The 24492-nt window shown below is 34.8% G+C and overlaps 1 protein-coding gene across 1 annotated transcript in view; it reads right to left on the bottom strand.

Annotated features, from left to right (window-relative positions):
• SLC38A1 (solute carrier family 38 member 1) overlaps window positions 1-24492 on the bottom strand; it is an 84474-nt gene that overhangs the window by 17638 nt on the left and 42344 nt on the right. The window contains exons 3-10 of the mRNA XM_078150127.1: window positions 18738-18811; window positions 17203-17295; window positions 16755-16829; window positions 15785-15871; window positions 3858-3916; window positions 3629-3745; window positions 1780-1859; window positions 103-203 (exon numbers count right to left, since the gene is read on the bottom strand). Of these exons, the coding sequence (XP_078006253.1) occupies window positions 103-203; window positions 1780-1859; window positions 3629-3745; window positions 3858-3916; window positions 15785-15871; window positions 16755-16829; window positions 17203-17295; window positions 18738-18811 (686 nt within the window). The remainder of the gene's footprint in view (window positions 1-102; window positions 204-1779; window positions 1860-3628; window positions 3746-3857; window positions 3917-15784; window positions 15872-16754; window positions 16830-17202; window positions 17296-18737; window positions 18812-24492) is intronic.

The following is a 24492-nucleotide window of genomic DNA, read 5'->3' as shown; positions in this document are numbered from 1 at the left end:
TAAATACATAGAAATTTATATAATTTAAATAAAAATGAATGTATTTATTTAAATACATAGGTAATATACATATCTAAATGTTGACAAAAGTTACTTGCTTACCATAGAATGTCAGGTAGCCAAAAAATGCAGTCATGAGATACAGAAAACACATGGACAAAATGGAAACATTGGTAACAATCTTCATATTTTTCAATGAACGTCTGTTAAAAAATTTTTGGAGCATTAAAAAAGTATGTGCATGGTATTTGTTCAATAGTATTAACACTGTAGAATATGTACTTAAGTTCCAGAAAAAGTAATTAATGTTTTTCCATAAAATTAGAGTAAAGATTCACAGATGGAATCACCTAGTTAATTCAGGTAAATGCAAAAACTTATCTCTGACTTGCCATAGTGTATCTATATTGATTAGATATTTTAAAATGTCCAGTGTGGTTATTGTGAGAAAAAGAACCTATGATACCAGCAAGCTCCTGTGTAAACTTTTACTTTTTTTAAAAGGGCTTTATTTGGGGATCTGAAAATACTGTTTTAATATTTATATTTGATAGTAATTTTTTCCATTATCAATTGTGTGTAAGAAACTGGCATAATATATTCAAAATATTCTTCTCTAATTCCCAGAAGAGATCAATGAGGATTGAAACTCCCTTTGTTTTTTTTGAAGATTCTTGTAAAAAGATGTTCCTGGTACTCCAGATAGTCTCCACAACAACGGCTAGAAAGCTTTATAGTTTCCCTAATGATTCAGGGCAGTTTCTACTGCAAATATGACTCTGTTGTTGTTATGTGCCCTAAAATTTACTAGACTGTCCAAATACATATTTCTGTCTTTTGAGAGAATGGCAAACTTAGCAAATTGGTGAGTCACAAATATTTGGAGGACAATTACAAACGATGTGCCAAAATCAAAGTCCACGTTGAAGAAAAACAGAAGAAACTGAGATTTTTAGTTTGAGCATTTTTAAAAAAATTCAAAGACACACTTGAATTTAAATCACAGAAAAAAAGTAGAGTTGTCACATATATATTTCAAAAGTTGAAAGAAAAATTTTCACCAAATTTATGGCAACTTATTTTATTTTCTTGAGAACTTACAGTGAAGAAAATATTTATGTGTAATATTGCTGCCACAACACTGTAATACCTAGGTGCTTTTACATATCAAACTAGAAAAAGAATATATGAGAACTTTTAATTCTCAAATGGAAAGGCAATTGGTGATAGTAGCATGGCAGAATCTGTTATACAGTTCAAGGTTGGAAATATTATTTTTTCTATTGCTGTGCCTTATGGTTATTGTTTGGTTGGTAAAGTACTGGCAAATAGTTCTAATTATATTAGCATGTTTAGACACTAAGTTTAATAAATACCTCTGCAGATTTATGAAACAAACATGAGTAACTTATAGAATCACAATCCCTTAGCATTGGAAGGGACCTTAAAGGCTATTTAATCAGTCTCCTAACCAACTATATCAATGTTTAAAATAACATCCTTGACAATGACCACTTAGTATCTGTTAGAACTCCTTGATGTCTAGCAATACAAGGAGCTTAATGGTCCAAAATCAATATAATTAAAACAAAACCCAAAAAACTATGACCTACACACTTCAAATTTTTCCAATAGCATCAACTCATGGATCCTACAGATTTTTTTATTGTTTTCATTTTCACATTTCACTGAAACAGTAGTAAGGGGAAGTAGCTCTGCAAAGAAATTGTATTTCCTAGGAAAACTATTTAGCCACAAAAATTAAATTGCAAGTCTTACTCTTTAAGATCTTTGTAAACTGGCAGGACTGCTTGATGGCACACGTATGCAAAGGCAATAGTGGGTAAAGCATAAACACTCTGAGAGAAAAGAAGTTAATATATTAGGAAAAGTCATTTTTTTCCCACACAAATTATGTAGCTTTGATTTTTCTGGAGTTCTCATTTTATTTCTTAACCTTTCCAAGGCTCTTAAATTACTATTAGGAAGTATTTGATCTACTTAACAGCAGTATCTCTTTCAAAAAAGTTAATCTATCATGAAATTTTTTTCCCATAGCCTTTGATGTCAAAATAGAGCAAGGTAATTTCTGTGCATGTGTATGTTTGTGTATAAATACATACATAGATTTTACCTTGCACTATTTTAACACTAAAATCTACATGAAAAAAAATATGTACTAACTAAAGGAAATTTTTAGAATAAAGCATTTCAAGATATTATGACATTCTTTCATTCCTTTTATGTCTTATAGCTCTTTTCCTATTCTTATCTTTTTTTCAATTTTTGACCATGTCACATTTCACTGAATAAAAACTCAAGATTTCTCAGTCTACCTTTCTATTTTTTAAAAAAAGGGACATTCAGCATTTAACAAAAGATATTACTAAGAATTCACTTTGGAACCCACTTTCTGATTACATAAAAGGAAATTAAAGCTGTGTCTATACACTAACAAAACTATTTGTAGATTTGGCTAATTCATGGAAGCAACAAATCAATTCAATGAAAAAATTAGTCAAATTGAACTTCATCATGAATTGCTGATTGATTGATGAAATTCAGACACCTCAAATGGTCATATCTTGAATGATAAATAGAACCCAAATCATGGATAATTTAAAATAAGGCTGTAGAGACACCAGCTCTGAGGGTTTAGAAAAACAAAAACGGCACACATAAGAAACAAAAACATGAAGAATTAATTCAGAAAAGTACATGAAGACTCACATGAACTAATGCCAGATGACTCAAATTCAGTATACAAAATAATTACAACAATGCAAATGAAAATAACACAAAAGGAAGGAAAAGAAAGAGAGAGGAAAGAAGAAAGTAAACACTGCACAATTTTAATGGCTGCGGGACATTGCATACACTGTTTGACTCAGTTGATTTGTTGATTACACTTACTGAACTGCCTTTTTTCTCTATCTTTTTTATTCTTTATTGCAAGGGATAGCTAGATTTAGATTAAGAAATGCTGGGTAGGGGAACAGAGAGATATATATGGAAACAAAAGATAAAAAAATTTCTAAATAAAACAATGGCACAGCATAGACGCTGGTCATCTGTCATTCTCGTGGGATTTATCTTCAAAATGTTGCCGCTCAGGTTCCTTACCACACAACACCACAATACTTCATCTCTGTTAGCTCTGATGATTTCATTGAGCACCATCTGAGTGCCACACATACTCATTCAATTCTTCATTCTGATATAATTGAGTTTACAGTTTTTAGGTTGAAAATCCTTTAGTAATAATCACTCATTGTTAGATGGTACTCAAAGTTTGTACAACACTTTCCTTACAGCAGCTCTGTGAGATGGGTAATTCAAATGCTGTTATCCCCATTTTATAGATGATGAAACAACTTCAGAGAGATCAAGCAACTTGCCCATCCACCAACGTCACCATTTAGATTTAAGAATAAATCTTTTTACACTAGGACAATTGTGCTCACCACCACACCCTGCATCTTTCCTTTCTTCTTTCTCCATCAACCTAGGTGCTTGGCATAAAGAGAGGAAAAGGGAATTGCCCACACCTCTACACAATTTTACAAGGAGTTGATTAATAATGTTAATAATAATTAATACAAAATAAATTTTATATTAAAAAACATACCTTAAAGTTGAACACAATGTATCTTGGTGTACACATATCCTTAACTGTTGCATTAGAAAGTGTTGATTTATTTATTTCTGACATGGGGCAACTTAAATGAAATTTCTCGTAGATAATCTTTAATTACATAAAACAAGAAATGTGGTAGATTATATTTTATAAAGCAAGAACAGTTGTTAAATGGAACTGTCATGGAAAGTTCAATCCAATTCTTTCAACAAAAACTTACCACTATGAGAAAGAAAAGCATGCAAGTTAAAGAAAGTCCACTGGTATATCCAAGGATCCCTAAATGAAACAATAATTAAAAAATTACTATTATATCATTTCTCACCTTTCTTCATGCACTTTTTAGTTCAGAATTCCAAAATGTAGCTCAAGTTCTAACATTACACATGTCTGCCAAATAATCACAGGAACTATCAAATATATCATTTCATAATACTACCTTATTTAGCAGAAATTAAGACACTAATCTCAAACATTGAAATATGGGTTTATAATGAATCCAGTTCTTCCTCTACATGGAGGAGCATGGATTTCCAAACCTATAAGAGAAAGAAAATCCTCAAAGATTGGGCCAAAGATCTCAGTTGTTTGTCCTGTAGTTAAAGATCTATGTTCAGATCAATCTGTCTAAAATTTTTTTGTTTAATACTTCTTTGCCAATCCGGGTTACATTCAAAGGGAAAGAACAAATTGTTAGGAACCAACCTGATCCCAGTAGACTACCTGTTTATTTCTAGACATTTTTTATCTTTTGAGAGTACTTTTAGCTATCAAGAAACATTATCAGTTATCATTCAGAAGTCACTCCATTCTCTCAGACTTCAGGAAGAAAAATCCCCTCTGCTGGTCCCCCAACCCCAACACATAAATTCATAAAAAAGAAACCTGAGGATTGGAGACCTAGGCAGCATTAATTTTTATCTTCTTGAAGATATTTTGATGTAATAGATATGGGAAACATTTCTCACTAAAAGAAGTAATAAAAATTTTTAGCAACTTTGGACAGATAGTCAAGAATTAAAAAAAATTAAAAGCTATCTATAGTCATATGAAAAAATGCTCTAAATCACTATTGATTAGAGAAATGCAAATCAAAACAACTCTGAGGTACTACATCACACCTATCAGATTGGCCAATATGACAAAATAGGAAAATGATAAATGTTGGAGAAGATGTGGGAAAATTGAAACACTAATGCATTGTTGGTGGAGTTGTGAAATGATCCATCCGTTTTGGAGAGCAATTTGGAACTATGCCCAACAAGGGCTATAAAAATGTGCCTACCTTTTGATCCAGCAATAGCACTTCTAGGGCTGTATCTCAAAGAGATCATAGAAATGGGAAAAGGACCCACATGTACAAAAATATTTATAACTGCTCTTTTTGTGGTGACAAAGAATTGGAAATTGAGGGAATGTCCATAAATTGCGGAATGGCTGAACAAGTTGTGGTATATGAATACAATGGAATACTATTGTTCTATAATATAAGAAATGATGAGCAGGGAGACTTCAGAAAAACCTGGAAAGACTTGTATGGACTGATGCTGAGTGAAGTGAACAGAACCAGAAGAATGTTGTACACAGTAACAACAACACTGTGCGATGACTAACTTTCATAGACTTGTCTGTTCTCAGCAATACAAGGATCTAAGACATCTACAAAAGTCTCACATTGGAAAATGCTATTCACGTGCAAAGAAAGAACAAAGGAGTTTGAATGCAGACCAAAGCATACTATTTGCTCTTTTCTTTTCTTTCTTTCTTGTTTTGTTTCCTCTTACTTGTGGTTCCTCCTACTGGTTCTAATTCTTCTTTACAACATGACTAATGTGAAAATATGGTTAATAGGAATGTATAAGGGGGCAGCTAGGTGGCACAGTGAGTAGAGCACCAGCCCTGAAGTCAGGAGGACCTGAATTCAAAACCGGTCTCAGACCAAACACTTAACACTAGCTGTATGACTCTGGGCAAGTCACTTAACCCCAATTGCCTAAAAACAAAAACAAAACAAAACAAAAAAAAGGAAGGTATATGTATAGCCTATATCAGATTGTGTGCTGTCTTGCAGATGGAGAGGGGGAGGGAAGGGGAGAAAAATTTAAAACTCAAAAGCTTATGGAAGTGATTGTTGATAACTCAAAATAAATTAATAAAAAATAAAACAAACAAAAAATAATTTGAGAAGATGAATCTTGAATACTATAACTCAGACATCTATTGTACAGCTTTTATGGTATCTGACTTTGCCTGCAAGGCTCTGAGTGATATGTGAAATCAAAATATAATAGAGAGGATTTCTGGGAAGATGGCAGATTAGGTCAGAAAATTGCAAGTGCTCAAGATTTTTCCCCAAAGAAGAGATGAAATGTAGAGTGGTAAAAATAAATAAGAGTAAGGGCAGAACAAAGGTCCTCCTGGGACAATTGGAGAAAAGATCTGAAGAAAAGTCTGAGGATGAGGTTTGGTTCCAGTGAAGAGTGAATACCTCCAGGCTAGGTCATAAATCCACTTAAACAACAAGCAGCAAGCCCTGGGGTTAGCTGGGTTGGAAGGCTATCTCATCCCCAGCCACAGGAACTTTCACCCCTGGGACAGTGAAGGGAGTTGGGCATCTGAGCTGGGGAAGATTGAGGGAATCTTTGCTGACAAGCAACACCAGACTCAGCTGTGCTGTGGAGATGCAGACTGGGGTGAGAAGGAACCAGATCACACCTGGTGAGTGCAGAAGCATTGGGGCAGGGGGCCACTTGCTGTGGGCACTTACAGAAGGCTGGAGGTCTTGATTTGGGTTCAAGGTCAGAGGGGAGAACTGAAGGAGAATCTTAGGCCAGAGGCATCATCCCTCATATCCCAGAACTAGAGGTTATTACAAAAACTAAGCTATTACCAAAAAAAATGTACAGTCAAAAGAGAAAGAATCCAACTACAGAGAGTTACAATGGGAACAGAGAAAATCAGGGTTCATCTTCAGAGGAGGATACTGAAACAAAGAAACCCTCTGATACCCCAAAGAGTACTGTCAAATGGTCATGTGCCCAAAAAGAATTTATAGAACTAAAAAAAGACTTTAAAAATCAAATGACAGAGATTGAGGAAAAACTAAAAAAAAAAATCCAAGAAAAACAAGAAGATGGTGAAAAGAAAGTCAACCAATTAGAAAAGGAGATCTGGGATCTTAAGGAAGAAAATGACTCCTTGAAAATTAGAATTGGGCAAGGGGAAGCCAGTGAAGTTATAAGAGATCAAGAAATAATAAAACAAAACACAAAGAATGAAAATAGAAGAGAATGTGAAACATCTCATAAGGGGACTCAAGAAGGACAGACCATTTACCTTTTACATATGTAAAATATAAAATGTATATCTAAGATTGTTACTGGTAACTGGGTAGTTCATAAGACATATTGGGGTAGACCTGGGCATGATATAACTTCAAAAAGTAAAACTGTTAAGGAAGAGCTAAAAGAGTCACTACCTTATACAAATGAGGTGTGAGAGGAAGACTGGATACAGAGGAATTAGATGGAGGAGGAAGGCTGTTAGTTCTGGAAACCTATTTTCATTGGGAATAGATTCAAGAGGGAGCAATACATATACATCTAGAAGAGTATAAAAGTCTTCTAAATTTAGAAAGAGGATAGGGAGAGGATAAAGGAGGGATCTTTAGAGAAGAGATCGAAGGAATTGGTCAAAGTGCCATATAAAAGGGTGCTTAGATTTATGGGAATGGTTGGATAAGGGAGGGATCCTTGGAGGTGGGGTAAGTTAAGTAATAGGAGGGCAAGGTATGGGTAGAAGTAAAGTAGAGGAGTCAGGAAGGACAGGAAATAAGAGATACACAAAAACATAAAAAATAAAGATTAGGAGTAGAATCTGTCAGGGACAGTATATGTTTATGTATGTATGTATGTATGTATATATATGTATATGTATATATGTATACATTTATATGTATTTCTGTATTTATATATAAACATATCCATGCTTAATGCCTGGGGAGAGGAAGGAGGGAAAAGAACAAAGTAAAAAGTGTACAGCAGAGAACAAAAGAATACCTACAAGGAAACAAAGAAAAGATGAACAGTTCTCAACACAATGTGTAGTATTTATTATATAGGCTTTATTGGAATGGAAATTTATTGCTATATATTTTGAATACTCTCTTATGTTCTACTGTGTACATGATGTTTTTTCTTTTCTTTATTTTATATTTGTTTTAATACTTAAGTTTATAATATGTTTCTTTTTTCTCATTATGTATTTAAGTTTTAATATTTAAATCTAAAATAAAAAAAAGATAAAAAAGAAATCAGAATAGAATTCCGCAGCCCCCCTAAGAGGCCTCAGACCACAACTGCTCATTACCTGGTGCTCTTTTCACTGCCTCTGAGAGCAATGACTAGCACTTAGTCTCTCTTCTGGACAAAGTTCTACCCCTCTGCCAGTTATTCCACTGAGCAATTGTTATCAAACTTAGGATGGGCTTAAGGTCCTTCATTCCATACTCTAATGGAGGCAGCAAGGAGAGGGAGGAAGGTAGAGTGGGGAGAGTGCCAAGTGTCTACCTGTCTTTGTCTTTGTTGAGTTTGGTCAATGACAGTTGATTAATATTGATCACTTTTTTTAAAGAATGCTACTTCTCTCCTCTAAAATCCCTCTCAATAAACAGTGCATTTACAACTGGAAAAAAATGGGGAAAAATAAAATAAATTAACGCTTTAAAGGTAAGTCATAGAAGGAGAATTAATAGAATAGCATAAGAGATACAAAACCTTACCCAAGTAAGAGAGTATTTGAATATTTGAATGGGCCTAAGAGAAGCTCATGATGCCATAATAAAACAAGTCAGTGAGTCAGTCAAGTGAGAAATATTAAAAACAAAGTCAAAAGACTGAAAAAGGAGAATATGAAAGGCATCTCATATAAGAAACATCTGACCTGGAAATAAAAAAAGACTAACTAAAGATAATTTAAGAATCATTGGACTACCTGAAAGTCAGGATCAAAAAGAACTTGGACATCATATTTCAAGAAAACATGAAAGAAAACTGCCAAGAGCTATTAGAACTAGAAGAAAAAGTAAAAACAGAAAAAATACATTGGTCACTTCCTGAAAGAAAATCCAAAATGAAAACTCCCAGAAACTTTGCAGTCACAATCCAGACCTTCCAGGTCAAAGAAGAAACATTATAATCAGATAAAAAGAATCCAAGCTCTGAGGAGATATTGAGTATCACACAAGATTTAATAAAAAAAAGGAGTGAAGAGCTTGGAATATCATATTCCAAAAGGCAAAAGATATGGGTTCACAACAAAGAAAATCTTACCTAGTGAAACTAAATATAATCCTACAAGGGGAAATGGATTTTTAATGAAATAGAAGTCCAAGCATTCCTGATGAAAAGACCATAGCTGAGTAAGAACCTTCAAATACAAACAATTGCAGAAGCAAAGAGAAATACAAAAAGGTAAATACAAGTAAGCAGTTAGAAAAAACTAAACAAGGAATTAGGGATTACATTCTAATAATTACATTACATATTTAGTGCTTACCTTCTAATATAATGAAGTATTTGTCCACTCAGAATCCTAATGCCATCATGAGTCATAGAGAGTTAATTAAGACAGAAGGCCCAAGAATGGTTTTGGTATGTTTCAATGATCTTTAAATAAGAGGAAAGAGGAATACAATAAAGAAGAAATGGGGAGGAAGGGTGGAGAAAAATATCTAAGATGATCAGGTTACTTAAACCTATGCAAGTAAGGATGATCAGCGGAGAAGGAATGGGCAACATCTGAATCTCACTTTCATTTGAACTGGTCAAAGAAAGGTAGAAGAGACACACAGAATTGTGTGGCAGAAAGCTTTTCACTCAACAGGGGACAAGGAGAAAATAGGGAGAGAGTAGAGTAAGGAATAAAAGACAGGATAGTTTTGAGGCAACTGAATCAAAGCAAACTGTCACTGGAAGGGTGGATTGAGCATAGGGATTTAAAAAGAAAGAAATAAAGGTTATGAACCTATTATTAGGTTCTGGTCAAGGGAAAGAGAGGAGGGAAGGAAGCATATTGAGTCTAGCAGAGACCACTGTTACTGAACACACTGTCCTTCACACCACTCTTTTCTTGTGAAGAGATGGCAGAAAATAAAGATAAGGAAAAGTACAAGAGAAAAGGATGGAGGGAAGTACACTGCCTTCATCCCATTTTGTGGGATAAACTCACTCATAAAATAAATCAGAATGAATTAGAAAGTGGAATTCATCATATTATTTACATGAAACATATTCAAACATAAATTCATAAAGAGTAAAAATACGGGGCTGAAACAAAATCTATTATGCTTTAGCTGAACTTAAAATGGTAGGAGAAATGATCCTGATCTTAGACAAAGCTAAAAACAGACTCAGTTAAAAAATAAACAGAGAAACTAAATTTTGCTGAAAGGCAATATCAATGCTAAACATATATGCATCAAATGCTAAAACATCTAAATATTTAATGGAAAAGTTCAATGAGAAATAGACAATAAACTGTAATAGTGGAGGACCTCAATGAATCATTTACATACCTAGAAAATCTAAACAAAAAAGGACAAAGAATTTAAGAATCTGGAGAGAATCTGACAAACTTTTGGTGATTACTGAATGGAAACACAAAGGAGTGCACATATTTCTCAACTATCCATAGAACTTTTACAAAAATTGACTCACAGACTTACGGTGAAAAGCAGAAACATTGCACACATTCTTTATTGACTACAATGAAATAAAATTATATTAAAATAATGGTCATACAGCTAATGCCTTGTCAATTTTATTATTATTATTTTTTTAAAATAAAAACAGCTCTTGGTGTATTAATTATTTAATTAATTGGGTTTCTTGTTTTCAATTTTGTAAATCTGTTGAGTTCCAGAATTTTTGTACAGAAGGCACAGGGTGAGTTGAATATGAAGGGATGATATCTAAAAAATAAAATTAAGGGGTGAGAGAGGATTGTACTGGGAGAAAGAGAAAGGGAGAGGTAGAACGGGGTAAATTATCTCACATAAAAGAGGCAAGAAAAAGCTTTTACAGTGGAGGGAAAGAGGGGGAGAGGTGAGAGGGAATGAGTGAATCTTACTCTTATTTGGGTTTGGAAATCTATTTTACCCTATAGGAAAATAAAGGAGAAGGTGATAAGGGCAGGGAATGATAGAAGGGAGGATAGGTTGGGGGAGGAAGTAATCAGAAGCAAATATTTTGAGGAGGGACAGGGACAAAGGAGAGAATAGAATAATTGGGGACCAGGATAGGATGGAGGGAAATACAATCTTTCACAACACAACTACTATGGAAGTGTTTTGCATGACTATACATGTATAACCTATATTGAATTGCTTGCCTTCTGATTGCGGATGGGTGGGGAGGGAGAAGGGAGAGAATTTGAAATTCAAAATTTTAAAAACAAATGTTAAAAAATTGTTTTTACATGCAACTGGAAAATAAGATATACAGGCAAAGGGGTATAGAAATCTATCCTTCCCTATGGGAAAATAGAAGGGTAAAGGTATAAGAGAAGGGGGAGAATGATAGAAGGGAGGGCGAATTAGGGGAAGGGGTATTCAGAATGCACGCCATCTTGGGGTAGGGGGAGGGGAGAGATGGGGAGAAATTTTGGAACTCAAAATCTTGTGGAATTGCATGTTGAAAACTAAAAATAAATAAATTAATAAAAAGTAGAATTGGGCAAGTGGAAGATAATGACTTTATGAGATATCAAGAAACAATAAAATAAAATCAAAAAGAATGAAAAAAAAATGGAAGAAAATGTGAAGTATCTCATTGGAAAAACAACTGACCTGGAAAATAGATCCAAGAGAAATAATTTAAGAATTATTGGACTACCTGAAAGCCATGATCAAAAAAGGAGCCTAAACATCATCTTTCAAGAAATTATCAAGGAAAACTGCCCTGATACTCCAAAACCAGAGGGTAAAATAGAAATGGAAAGAATCCACTGATCACTTCCTGAAAGAGATCTCAAAATGAAATCTCACAGGAATATTATAGCGAAATTCTAGAGTTCCAAGGTCAAGGAGAAAATATTGTAAGCTGTCAGAAAGAAAAAAATTCAAACATCATGGAGTTACCTTGTCAAGGTATCACAAGATTTAGCAGTTTTTACACTAAAGGATCAGAGGGCTTGGAATATTACATTCTGGAGGGCAAAGGAGGTAAGACTGCAACCAAGAATTACCTACCCATTAACACTGAGTATAATCCTTCAGGGGGAAAAATGAATATTAAATGAAAATGAGGACTTTTAAGCATTCTTGTTGAAAAGACTAGAGCTGAATAGAAAATTTGACTTTCAAATACAAGACTCAAAAGAAGGTAAAGAGGAAAGAGAAATCATAAGGGATTCAACAAGTTTAAACTGTTTTGATATTTGTGAATCTTAAAAACTTTCTCATTATTAGGGCAGTTAGAAGGAGTATACATAGACAGGAGGCATGAGTGTGAGTTGAATACAATGGGATGGTTACCTAAAAAATAAAATTAAGGGTTGAGAAAGAAGAATGCACTGGGAGAAGGAGGAAGGGAGAGATAGAATGGGGTAAATTATCGGGTAAATTATCTGACATTAAAGAGGCATGAAAGAGATTTTACAGTGGATGGGGAAGAATGAGAAAGTGGTGGAGGTGGGGGGAGTACACGAACCTTACTCTCATCAGAATTGGCTCAAAGTGGGAATAACATACACATTCCGAGGGTTATACAAATCTATCTTATCATATAGGACAGTAGGAGGGGATGGGGAGAAGAGAAGGGTGGGGATGATAGAAGAGAGGTCAGATTGGGGGAAGTAAAAGTCGGAAGCAACATACTTTTGAGAATGGATAGGGTGAAAGGACAGAGAGAGTAGGATAAACAGAGGGAAATGGCATGGAGGGAAATACATGGTTAGTAATCATTACTGTGAAAAATATTTTTACAGAAAGTTTTGCAGATAAAGACCTCATTTGTCAAATAGATAGAAAACTGAGTCAATATGTAGAAACAAGAGCCATTTCTCAGTTGATAAATGGTAAAGGATATGAACAAGCAGTTTTCAGAAGAAGAAATCAAAGCTATCTATAGTCATATGAACAATTCCTCTAAATTTATTGATTAGAGAAAAGCAAATTAAAACAATTCTGAGCTACTACCACATACTTATCAGATTATAAAAATTTTCTGTGTTTTCTTTCACAGCATGACTTACATGGAAATATGGTTTGCATGACTAACATGTATAATGTATGTCAAATTGTTTGCTTTATCAATGGGTGAAGGAGAGGGAGGGAGAGAATTTTGAACTCAAAATATGAAAAAGATTGTTAAAATTGTTTTTACTTGTAATTGGGGAAAAATAAATTATTACATTTTTTAAAAAAATGAAATGGGCAATTTAATTACACAAAAATTAAAATTTTACACAAGCAAAATCAATGAAGTTAAAATTAGGAGGGAAGCAGGTAACTGGGAAAAAGCATTGCAGTGAGTGTCCTGATAAGGAGTTCATTTCCAACCTTGTAAGAATAGGAACCATTCCCAAGTTAATAAATGATCAAGGATGCATATGAACAGTATTCTAAGGAAGAAATCCAATTTTCCAAGAGCCATAAATGAAAACACTACAAACTACTAAGAATTAGAAAAATATAAATTAAATCAACTCTAGGTTTCCACTTCACATCCATGGGGATTGCCAACTTTTTTTAAAAAAGGGGGCACATTTCAAATGCTAGAGGGTCTGTGGGAAAACAGGCATATTAATGCACTACTGGTAGACTTGTGAATTGGCTCAGTTATTCTAAGAAGTAATTTGCAGCTACAACCAAAAAGTTATTAAATTGTATGCAACTACTATGTCAACATACCAGAGATCAAAGAAAGAAGGAAATACATACAAAATAATAACTATTTGGGGGTAGCAAAGAACTAGAAATTAAGGGGATATCTATCAATTGATGAATGTATGAAAAATTATGGTGTATGAATATATGGAATAATGTGCTGTAAGAAATTATGAAAAGGGCAGTTTCAGAAAAATCTGAGAAGATTTGTATGAAATGACACAGTGAAGTGAGTAGAACCTGGAAAACCATAATAACAACATTGTACAGACAAAGAACTTTGAAAGATTTAAGAACTTTGTTCCACGTAATGACCAATCACAATATTTTTTTAACATGACCAATGTGGGAATTTGTTTTGCTTAACTATGCACATTTGTTATGTTTTGTTTTGTTTTGTTTTGTTTTTCCAATGGTGGGAGGGAGATAGAAGGCAGACAAAGTAGGTTTTTGTTATTTGAAAAAATAAAATTATATAAAAAAAGAAACTAAGAGGCCCAATTGAGGGAGGAGAGCATTCTAAGCATGGGTGACAACTAGTTCAAGGGCACAGAGATAGGAAATGGAGTGACCTGTTAGAGGAAATGCAAGTAGACCAGTGTGACTGGATCATAAGTGTGCATGAGGAATATAGTAATATATAGATTGAAAAGATAGGAAAAGTCCAGGTCAGGTAGTGCTTTAGATGCCAAATAGAGGAGTTTATATTTGATCCTAAAGTTCCTTGAAGTGGGGCAGAGCAGCAATATGGTCTAGGCCTACATTTTAGGGAGAAAAAAAACACCTTGGAGGCTTACTGGAGAATGGACTGGAATGGGGAGAGACCTGAGGCAGAAAACCTTTAGAAGGTTATTGTAGTTATATCAGAGGGAAGTGACCAAGGTGTGACCTAGGGGTTTGATTGTTTCATCAGAAAAGAAGAGCTGCATATGACAGATGTTGTGAAGGTAGAAATAAGATTTTTCTGTGAATTAGATATTTGGGGTGACAGTGAGGAGTCAACAATGAACTGAATTTGTGAGCCTAGGTAACTGGGAGGATGATGGTTCCCTCCAAAGTAAAAGGAAAGTTCAGAAGAGGGAAAAGTATAGGGTGCAGGAAGATAATAAGTTTTGTTTTAGACATGTTGATTTTGAGGTATTCAAGAAGCAGCTGGAGATTAGTGACCATAGCTTAGCAGAAAGACTAGGGATGGATGCATAGATCTGGAAATCATCTGCACAGAGATGATAATTGAACCTATGGGAGCCAATAAGAACTCCAAGTGAGATATTATATATCATAACATGAAGAGGGGCCAGGACAGAACCTTCGGAGAAACTCACTGTTAGTGGGTATGGCATGGATGAAGAAACAGCAAAGACTAAAGCATAGTCAGAAAGAAAACCAGAAGAGAGCACTGTCATGAAAATCTGGAGAGGAGAGAATATCTAGAAGGAGGTGTTCAACAGTACCATGAGTGATCAGGATAAAATAAAAAAAGCTATTAGATATGACAATTAAGACAAGACTATAACTCTAAAGAAGACATTTTCAGTTGTGAAGAACAGAAGCCAGATTGCAGAGGGAATAGAATAGAGCGAGAGGAAAGGAAATGAGGCACCAAATGTAAGCAGTTTTCTCGAGGAATTTAACTATGAAGGCAAGGACAAATGTGGGAGGGTAATTATCGTGAATGATCAGATCAGGTGAGGGTTTTTTAGGGATGAAGAAAATAAGGCATGTTTTTATTTAGCAGAGAAGGAGACAGTACATATGAAGGTACTGAAAGTAAGGGAGAGGAGAAATGATAGTGAGAACAACTTGCTAGAGAAGTCACGAAAGGATGAGATCAAGGGTGCATGCAGAGGCATTTCTTTGTCAAGCAGAGGGCTACTTCTTCATCTAAGAGGAGATAGTGGAGGGAGATGTCTTAGTAATGAAAAATAAAGGGGCAGCTGGGTGGTGCAGTGGATAGAGCTCCAGCCTTGGAGTCAGGAGGACTCAAATCTGGCCTCAGACACATGACACTTACTACCTGTGTGACCCGAGTCAAGTCACTTAACTCCATTGCCTCACCAAAAAAAAAAAGTAATGAAAAATGAGGAAGAGCAGGCATAAAAGATGTATTATAGCAGAGGGCACAACTTTCACGATTGAATCTGACATGCATGTTTCCTCTTTATACTAGTAACAGCAGACATGAAAGTAGCTGCATTTTTCTAGATCTTTAATTCACTTAGGCACAATTAAAAGTAGTATAATACAGAATCTTTCCTTACCTAAGTGCTTCATGAGACAGAGAGGAAAAATAATAGCAATGGTAATTAATATAAGTATTCGACCATCCAAATACCATATTCTGTAAGATATTTTAAATAAAAAAAAACATTTTGTTAGAAACTTATTTTCACTCAAACAACAATTTTATAGTATATTTCCTATTCCTTTGCCATGATTTAAGATTTTATGTAATTTTACCTTTCTAATATTCTTTTTTTCTTACCTACTGTTTGAAATATGGTATCCATTTTGAATTATTGAAATGACTTCAAAATTGAATGCACACATCAAATTCAGTCAGATTATAAGACATGCATACTGCTACCAATTATTAAAGGAAAATGATTCTTTTGTGTGTGTTTCGTAAAGTTAATGTCAGCAAGTAAAAATTCATGAGAGGTAGGTATTTTTTTCCCACTGCTTCCCTATGTTACTATAAGAATGAATGGTTTGGAACTATAGGCTTCTATAATTTTCCCTTGAAGGGAAATAGGAAAAAATAACAATGAAAGGGAATTGCTAAACAAAATGGAATCAAAGTATGACTTGTAGGTCAGATGTGTCCAAGACTATTTGAATCTTTTGTGGGAAGGTCCAGATCACATAAAACACTCATTCCTAGAATGTCCTTTCTTCAACAATGTGGTTATACCTTCTATTTTTGCAAGCTATGTGTCTGTTGAAAATACTTCAATAAATTTCATTTCATGTAAACTAGATACAGGCTTCAGTTTAGGGTCCTAGGAAATTCCAACAGCATTTCTTTGTTGCATGTTGAATGAGTTTTCATCTACCAAATCTTTAAAGTTTTCTACCTTTGTGTCTCTTTTTCCCTTTATTTTTGTGATCCCAAATCAGTCTACCAAAAGTTCAGTCAACTAGAATTTTATTAAGATCAAAACTCTGATCAGTTTACATATAAATTTAAAGTTAGAACATAAAAAAATAGCCTTTTAACTTATGGAAATTCTTCTTCCTTTCCTAGAAGAACTTTTAGGACACAGGGCAGTTCATTTTTTACTATAAAAAGGTAGCTCAGAATGACTAAGGAGGAAAATAAGAATATATTTTTTGGAAAGGAGACACTGTAGTTCATATTGCAAGCCATACAAAAGGTTACAAAGCCTTGTCCTCAGGTTAAGGCATTAAGATAGAAAACCAGCATTGCCAAATCCTAGCAACTTAATTGGCTATAAGTAAAAGATGAGACTAATTTATTCTACACATCACACACCATTTTTGCTATAAGGGCAGGTAATGTCCATGGTTTTGTCACGTTAAATCAATGAGGTCACGGAAACACAACTACTAAAAAGGAAAAATGTTTTTAGTCACACTATTTTATAGTGTGTACAGAGACATGCTTGGGAGTGGGTTAGGGCAGGGAGACAACAGGGGAAGATTGTGCTGCATTTACCTCCCATGTTCTGGAGAAAGGTGGTTCCAAATATGATATACTTCCCTTTGAGGCCATAAATTTTCTCACCCATCTTTTCAAAACTCAAACATCCTGAATGAATTTAAGAGAACATAAAAAGTGACAAAAGTCATAAAACCAAAACAACCAAGACCCAGTGATCATTCTTCAATCCTGTTACTTCTATCCTGCCAAAATCAGGCCGTGTTATAAGCTGTCATTAGAATGAAGGAAATATTACTTCAAAACTTATTAAAAATATTTAAGTGTCAAGAGTGATCACTATTTCCCCTTTTTGATTTGGCTGTAAAAGCATAAAAAGTGATCTAATGGCTTATTTTTAATTGTTTCAAATGAGCAGAACTCTATTTTGCACATTGTCACTGCTTCAATCTTATTCCTAGGCCCAGTCTACCTAGTAAAAATGAAACAGAGGACTGATGCAATTACACTGATGCCCTTCCCCTCCCCCCACCACAAAAAAGTATTTTGCTTTAGATTGCTCAAATTGTCAAGCTTAGACTAAGTTTTTTGCCTTGACTGAAGTAATTGAAGTTGTATGGAATTGGGTCTTTTTCCTATTATTTTTGGGTTGATTTGTTTTTCTTATTTTTATTCTATCAAGAACCATGCTTGATACATACAAAAATTTATTTGGGGGTGTTCAGGGAACTCATGACACTAGGAATCAGGCAGTTTTGATAATGGTCTCAATTAAAATCAAGCTATCAAAATACTGAGGAAGATGAAATGAGAATGACAGATAATGTCTGCCAGAGCACAATGCAGACAAACTGAAATTCAAAGCATTTAAGGTGCTGATCTAAATGGTGATGGGAAGACAAATTTGTTCTTTTTTTTAAAATCTTGTTTACATTTCTTTATGACTTATGCTCAAAATGTTTATGTTTTCCAAACCTAGTACTCAAAGAAAAAAACAGCTAGATCCTCAATTTAGAACCAAATGCTCCAGGTTTTTGTAATGCAATGCTCTGGCTGACATAGGAAATATATTGCAAATATAATTCAGTATGAAACAAAACTAGAAAATAAACCTAAAGGAATTACACTCTTAAGGTAAATTAATAGTAGATACTTCGAGGTTAGCTCAGAAGTAATGTTTTCTCTTTAGAACTTACCCAAAAAAGAATGAATAAATATATTTCCTTTTAAAACCTGGAAATCACAACTTGAAGACATAGGACACTTGTTCTTCAATATAGTATGGACTGAGGGAAAAGTAGAACTCTTAAGAGTAAGATAATCAACTGAGAAAAATAAGCCTAATTGACAGTTCTCTTTAAATTGCACTTCTCACTTGCTTTATGTACACTGAAAAAATGCAGTTGATAATTGCATTTCGCCTTGGTCCCAGGTGAGCACCAAAGACATTCCTTGACTGTGGTTCCAACTGCTGTTTCTATATAATCAGGCTGCTGAAAGAGCAAAAGGAAATTCAGCTAATAAAATCATTACGAAAATCTTTCCCTCTTACCTTCTTCCACTTAGCTAAATTGGATCTTGTCTCAACTTACCTGTTGCCTCAGAACATGCCAACATAAGATTGATTGAATAGCTAGCCAAGGTTGACACTAAAATAAAAAGGAACCTAAAACAAGGGAAACAATCTTTTGTTATAATTAGCTAAGAAGAAAAATGTCTTTGGAATTGGACTTTTAGACAGGTAAAGGTTTATTTAAAAGGGCAAAATCATTCTGCTAAGAGAACCCAAAGTTTACAGTCTATTACTCTTTCCCTCTTTAAAAATCTGCATTAAGAATATACTAAAAAAAAATGCTAATCAGAACCCACCTAACTATAAAAACCTTTGCTGGTTCAAAGCCTCAATGTTTTCCTTGGATCTGTACAGGTAATTCTTAAATAGCATTATGAATTTTTTTTTTGCATTTTAAATATACATTTGTGGATAATCTTTTAAACAGGATGTGGGAGCAAAGGGGATTGAGAACTCTTAAAACCAGTCATATGTTGGGTTAACTGGGAGCAAAAATAAACAAACAAGCAAACCAAAAACCAACAACAGACTACTATTCTGAGCCTCGGTTTCCACAATTTGTAAAATGATGGACTTAGATTTGATCATTTAATGCTACTTTCTTCTGGCTATAAAATTCTGTAACTCCTTTTTGAATATGTATACTTGAAACATAGGGATGCTTGTTGTTTTTAAACTTCTGGCTCCTTTATAATAATGATTAGTCATCTCCTAACTGGTGTTAGAATCCTAATATTCATGCAAAATAAAAAGGATAATCTGAACAGTTACATTAATGTTTTTGTAATGTTCATATTAATGTTTTTCATTATCCTCTTTTAAAAAAAGGTCTTTACTTGCAATGCTTAGTAATCAAGTCAAAGTTGAGATAAGAAAAAGATCAACAAAACGTGTGTGTATGTGAGAGAGACAGAGACAGAGAGAGACACAGAGAGAGAGACAGAGAGATTCTTCTGTTTCTGATTTTTTTTTTTCCAAAATAGACATGCTCAGCTCAGGAAAATCTACTTCTTCGAGAGAGTAAAAGAAACTTTGACAAAGCGTTGTTTCAGAGTCCACCCATTTCTTGATTAAATAGAAACAAATACTCAAAGTACAACTTATCACTGTCTCCAATTTTCGTAAGAGTTTGTGAAGTACTTGACATCATCACTGTATATGCTCACCTTGCTTCTTAGCTTTGAGTTTTATAGCAATAAGGGACAGGGCTTCTACCCCCAAAGACTGTTCAGGTTGCTGATGCATAAGTTTTCTAGTAGAATGGGAAAGACACAAAAGGTGTCTTTGCTGTCTGTTTCTCCTCATAATTTGGTTAGTTTTCCTTTATGTATTTAGATGCCATTTGGTTTATATACATTAGGTACTGATATTAATTCATTGCCTATAGTACCTTTCAGCATAAGGTAAGTTTCCTTGTATTTTTCTTTTAATCGAATCTATTTTTGCTGTTGCCTTTTGTCTGACATCATTAATCATGTGTCACCACCTGCTTCGCCACCCCCCCCCGCCCCGTCCAACTTTGCTCCCGACCATTCAGAGTTCAGCTAATGCTCTTTATTACTTAAGTTCTTTCTTTCTGGCTGTCTGTAGCATTTTTTTTCTTTGACCTAGAAGTTCTGGATTTTGGCTATAATATTTTTGAGAGTTTTCATTTTGGGGCTTCTTTTTGAGGGTGACCAGTGAATTCTTTCCATTTTTACTTTCCCTTCTGGTTCTAATAACTCTAGGTAGTTTCCAAAATATGATATCCATACTTTCTTTTGGTCTTGAGTTTCAGGACCAATTCAGGACCAATGGTTCTTTTTTTTTAATTTTTTAAAAATTTGTTTATGTGTGTGTGTATGAGTGTATTTTTTTTAAGGCAATTGGGGTTAAGTGACTTGCCCAGGGTCACACAGCTAGTAAGTGTCAAGTGTTTGGTCTGAGGCCAGATTTGAACTCAGCTCCTCCTAGACTTCAGGGCCAGTGCTCTATCTACTGCACCACCTAGCTGCCCTCCCATTGATTCTCAAATTGTCTCTAGTTGATTTTTTTTTTCCAGGTGAATTGTTTTTGAAATATCTTACATTTTCTCCTATTTCTTTAGTCTTCTTACTTTTAAAAAATATTTCTTGCTGTTTAATGTAGTCATTAACTTGGTCCATTCAAATTTTCTAGTATTCTTTTACTCAGATAAGGTTTTATACTGTTTGTACTATACTATTTTTTTTTCACATTACACACCTTGCCTTCAAAGCTTTAATTTCTTTTCTAGTTCTTTCCTCCAGAAATCTCATTTTGGTTTTAAAATCATGAACATATTTGCAGGCAATAGGGAAGTAGTCAGTAGAAAGAGAAGCACAGTTGGCTTCCTGCATATCACCAGACTCATCCCTGCTAGATCCAGGATCTCTTCTTTCCTTGGTAAACAACCATAGACTCAAATTCAGACCTTGTACTCAGTGTCCTTAGGCAACTGTCTGTATCCCTCTGCTGATCTGGGATGGAAAAAATGATCAACCCTGATTTTCCTTAAATTTCCCTGGTCTGGTGCTCTTCTTTGGAGTAGTTGTGGGACAGACCTGGGTTATAATGCTTCCTCCTACTCCACCATCTTTGCTTGTCTGTTGTCAAAAACTATCTTGCCTTCATGCCTACTCACTTAGTGATGACAGAACTGGGATTAGGTTATGTTTGCCACTCTCTCCTATAGTCATATGTGTAGGTCACTTATCTTCATGATTAAACTAGCACTATCATATTTTAAGAGTGAAGCTTTCTTCTAAGAGAAAAAGATAGAAACATAATTCATTTTCATCAACTAGCACTTCAAATTAACCTTTGTCAGTTTATTCAACCTTAAGACTTTCTTTGTCCCTCTGAGACTGTGACAGTTTTTTTGAAACTAAACATTACTCAAATCACCGCCATCACAAAATGAAAGGTTGGACTCCCAAAATTAGTCATCAGTGGTTCAAAATCAACTTAGAAATAGGTCTCCAGTTGAGCGACTTCATAATAACTCTGTGAATAGGTGTTATTGTTTTTCCTATTTTAAAGATGAAGAAACTAAGGTAAGAGAGTTTAAGTGACTTGCCCAGAATCACACAGCTAAGTGTCTGAGGCAGGATTTGAACACAGGTCTTTCTGCTTCTAAGTCCATCTCTATATCCACTGTGCCACGTAGCTGAATAGGTAATGAAAAAATATGCATAGAAGCTCTTTTTGTGATGGCAAGGAATAAGAAAATAAAGAGGTGACCCTCAATTGTGGAATGGCTGAACAAATTATGGTATATGAATGTAATGAAATATTGTTGTGCCATAAGAAATTATGAAAAAAGAGGGTTTCAGAGAAACTGGAGCAGACCTGTACATGAAACGAATACAGCCAGGAGAAAAATTTATGTAATGACATTATTGTAGAAAAAAAAACAATTTCAAAAGACTTAAGAACTCTGATCAATGCAATGACCAATCACAATTCTAGATGCTACACATCTCTTAGCAGACAGGTAGTAGATTCAAAATGCAGAGTAAGACACATTCTCAGACGTGGTCAGTGTGGGAATTTCCTTCACTTGTCTAGCATATCTGTTACAAAGCTTTTGTTTTTAGTGGGTGAGGGTGGGGAGAAGGGAGCTAGGGATAGGTTAGCAAAATAAAAAGAAAACAATAGAAAGAAAACTGAGTCATTGAATTCTTTAATGCAAAGAAGAAAAGAGAAAGGAAAAAATCATAAACAAGCAGGACAGCTTTGAAAGATACATATTGAAAAGACCAGCCAAGACAGTAGAGTAGGAAGTAGTAGGCCCAGCTTTGTCTCACAATTACTCTTCTAAGATCTAAAAAACTTCCCAACTGGGAAACCCAAGGAAAAATCCCAGTGAATGATTTTTTTTTTGGCCTAGGTTCATATAAAAAGACAGAGAGGTCTGTGGATAACGGACAGGATTTAGCAAGGAGGGCACTATGTGAAACTTTCCAAGGCAGAGACTGAACTGGGGGTTGTAATTATGCATTAGGGCAAGAAGAGGTCCTGGTAGACTTAAAATTATCTAGGGAGAAAGAATAGGTGTCAAGTGGCATCTCTGTCCCTGGTATGCCAGAGCGGGGTTGCAAATCTGGTGCAGAAGGCTAGGGGTTGGGTCTAGCAGCAACCTATTGGAACCCCAAGCAGAGGCAAAACCCGCAGGTATGTTGTTCAGACCCAAATCCAGGTGAGGACTTTTCAGAATTCATGGCAAGAAAGCAATTTTCTTGCTTTAACCTGAATCAAACCACTTTGGGAACAAACAAACAAAAAAACTTGCAGGAACCCACCCTGAGCTGTGCCTGAGATCCCTGAAAAACCCAGCATCAATACAAGAAGAAAATAGCAGCAGGACCATTCTGTTTGGGGGAGAACAGGTGACGTGTGAACTTCACTTTCACATGAATTGAGCAAATGAAGGAAGAATATTGTTGTGAGTAAAATCTGTGATAAAGAGAAACTGAGTCAATAAAGTTTTGAGCACAATTCAATTTATTAGTAAGGATAGCAAGTGTCAGTAAAAATGATACAAGTTTCCTCAGTAGCCAAGGATGCATCTGGCAATCAGGACAGCTTGTTTACAGTCATACAAATAAACCTTAAAGATAGACAGGGACACCAATCTGACATAACAAAGGTACCACAAGTTACATCAGTTTATCACCAGACGAATATCCTCTGGAAAGTGTCATGGTTGGTAATTTCTGAGGGAGAGCAAAGAGCTTGTGGTTTACATATTACTGATTTCTGATAAATTAGTATATAGATTAGAATTCTGTGGCTGGAGAGTACTGAGGAAGGGAACTTAATGGATGGAGGGTGACGCAGGTGTTCAGAGGGAGGTCGAGTTCACATATTAAGGGAGATTAACTAATACAGAGGGGACACCTAGATGGTGCTGCACCAGGAGTCAGAAGGACGTGAGTTTAACTCAGGCCTCGGATACTTACTAGCTGTGGGACCCTGGGCAAATCATTTAACCCTCTTTGTCTCAGTATCCTTATCTGTAAAATCAGCTAGAGAAGGAAATGGCAAGCCACAACACTATCGTTGCCAAGAAAACTCTAAATGGGGTCATGAAGAGTCAGACGTGACTGAAACAACTGAACAATAACAACCCATAGCAAGTTGATCGTTAATAAAGAGTAATTTAAAGCTCAATAAAATAATATAAGACGAAGTGAGATATGAATTTTTAATTCCACAATACATATACATACAGAGTTTAGTGCAAAATACACTTTACTCAACAGGGAAACAGGGAGGGATTTAGCCATAACCAAAATAAACTGTCCTTGGAGGGTAGATTGAAAAGAGATGTTTAAAAGCAAAAAAAAAGAAAAGGTAGAAACTATGACTGGGTTCTGGGCAAGAGAAGTAGGAGAGGATTGCATCAAGCATAAAACACTGATCCTAAGCCTACACTTTCTTTCTCATCACTTTCTTTGTTGTAAAGAGGAGGCAGGAAACAAAGAAAGGAAAAATTATAAGAGAATGGAATGGAGAGAAATTAATATACTTAACCATCATAACTGTAAATGTGAATAGGTTGACTCATCCACAAAACATAAGAGGATAAAGAATGGATTAGAATAATTGGAATAAAATAATTGGAAAAACATTAGTTGCTCATGGGTAGGCTGAGCTAATACAACAAAAATGACAATTCTACCTAACCTAATTTACTTATTCAGTGCCATACCCATCAAACTACCAAAAAATTATTTTATAGAGCTAGAAAAAATAATAACAAGATTCATCTG

This window comes from Phascolarctos cinereus, unplaced genomic scaffold (genome assembly GCF_003287225.1).
Source record: "Phascolarctos cinereus isolate Bilbo 61053 unplaced genomic scaffold, phaCin_HiC Scaffold_1;HRSCAF=81, whole genome shotgun sequence".
NCBI lineage: Eukaryota > Metazoa > Chordata > Mammalia > Diprotodontia > Phascolarctidae > Phascolarctos > Phascolarctos cinereus.
This window is presented reverse-complemented; position numbering and strand designations above follow the sequence as displayed.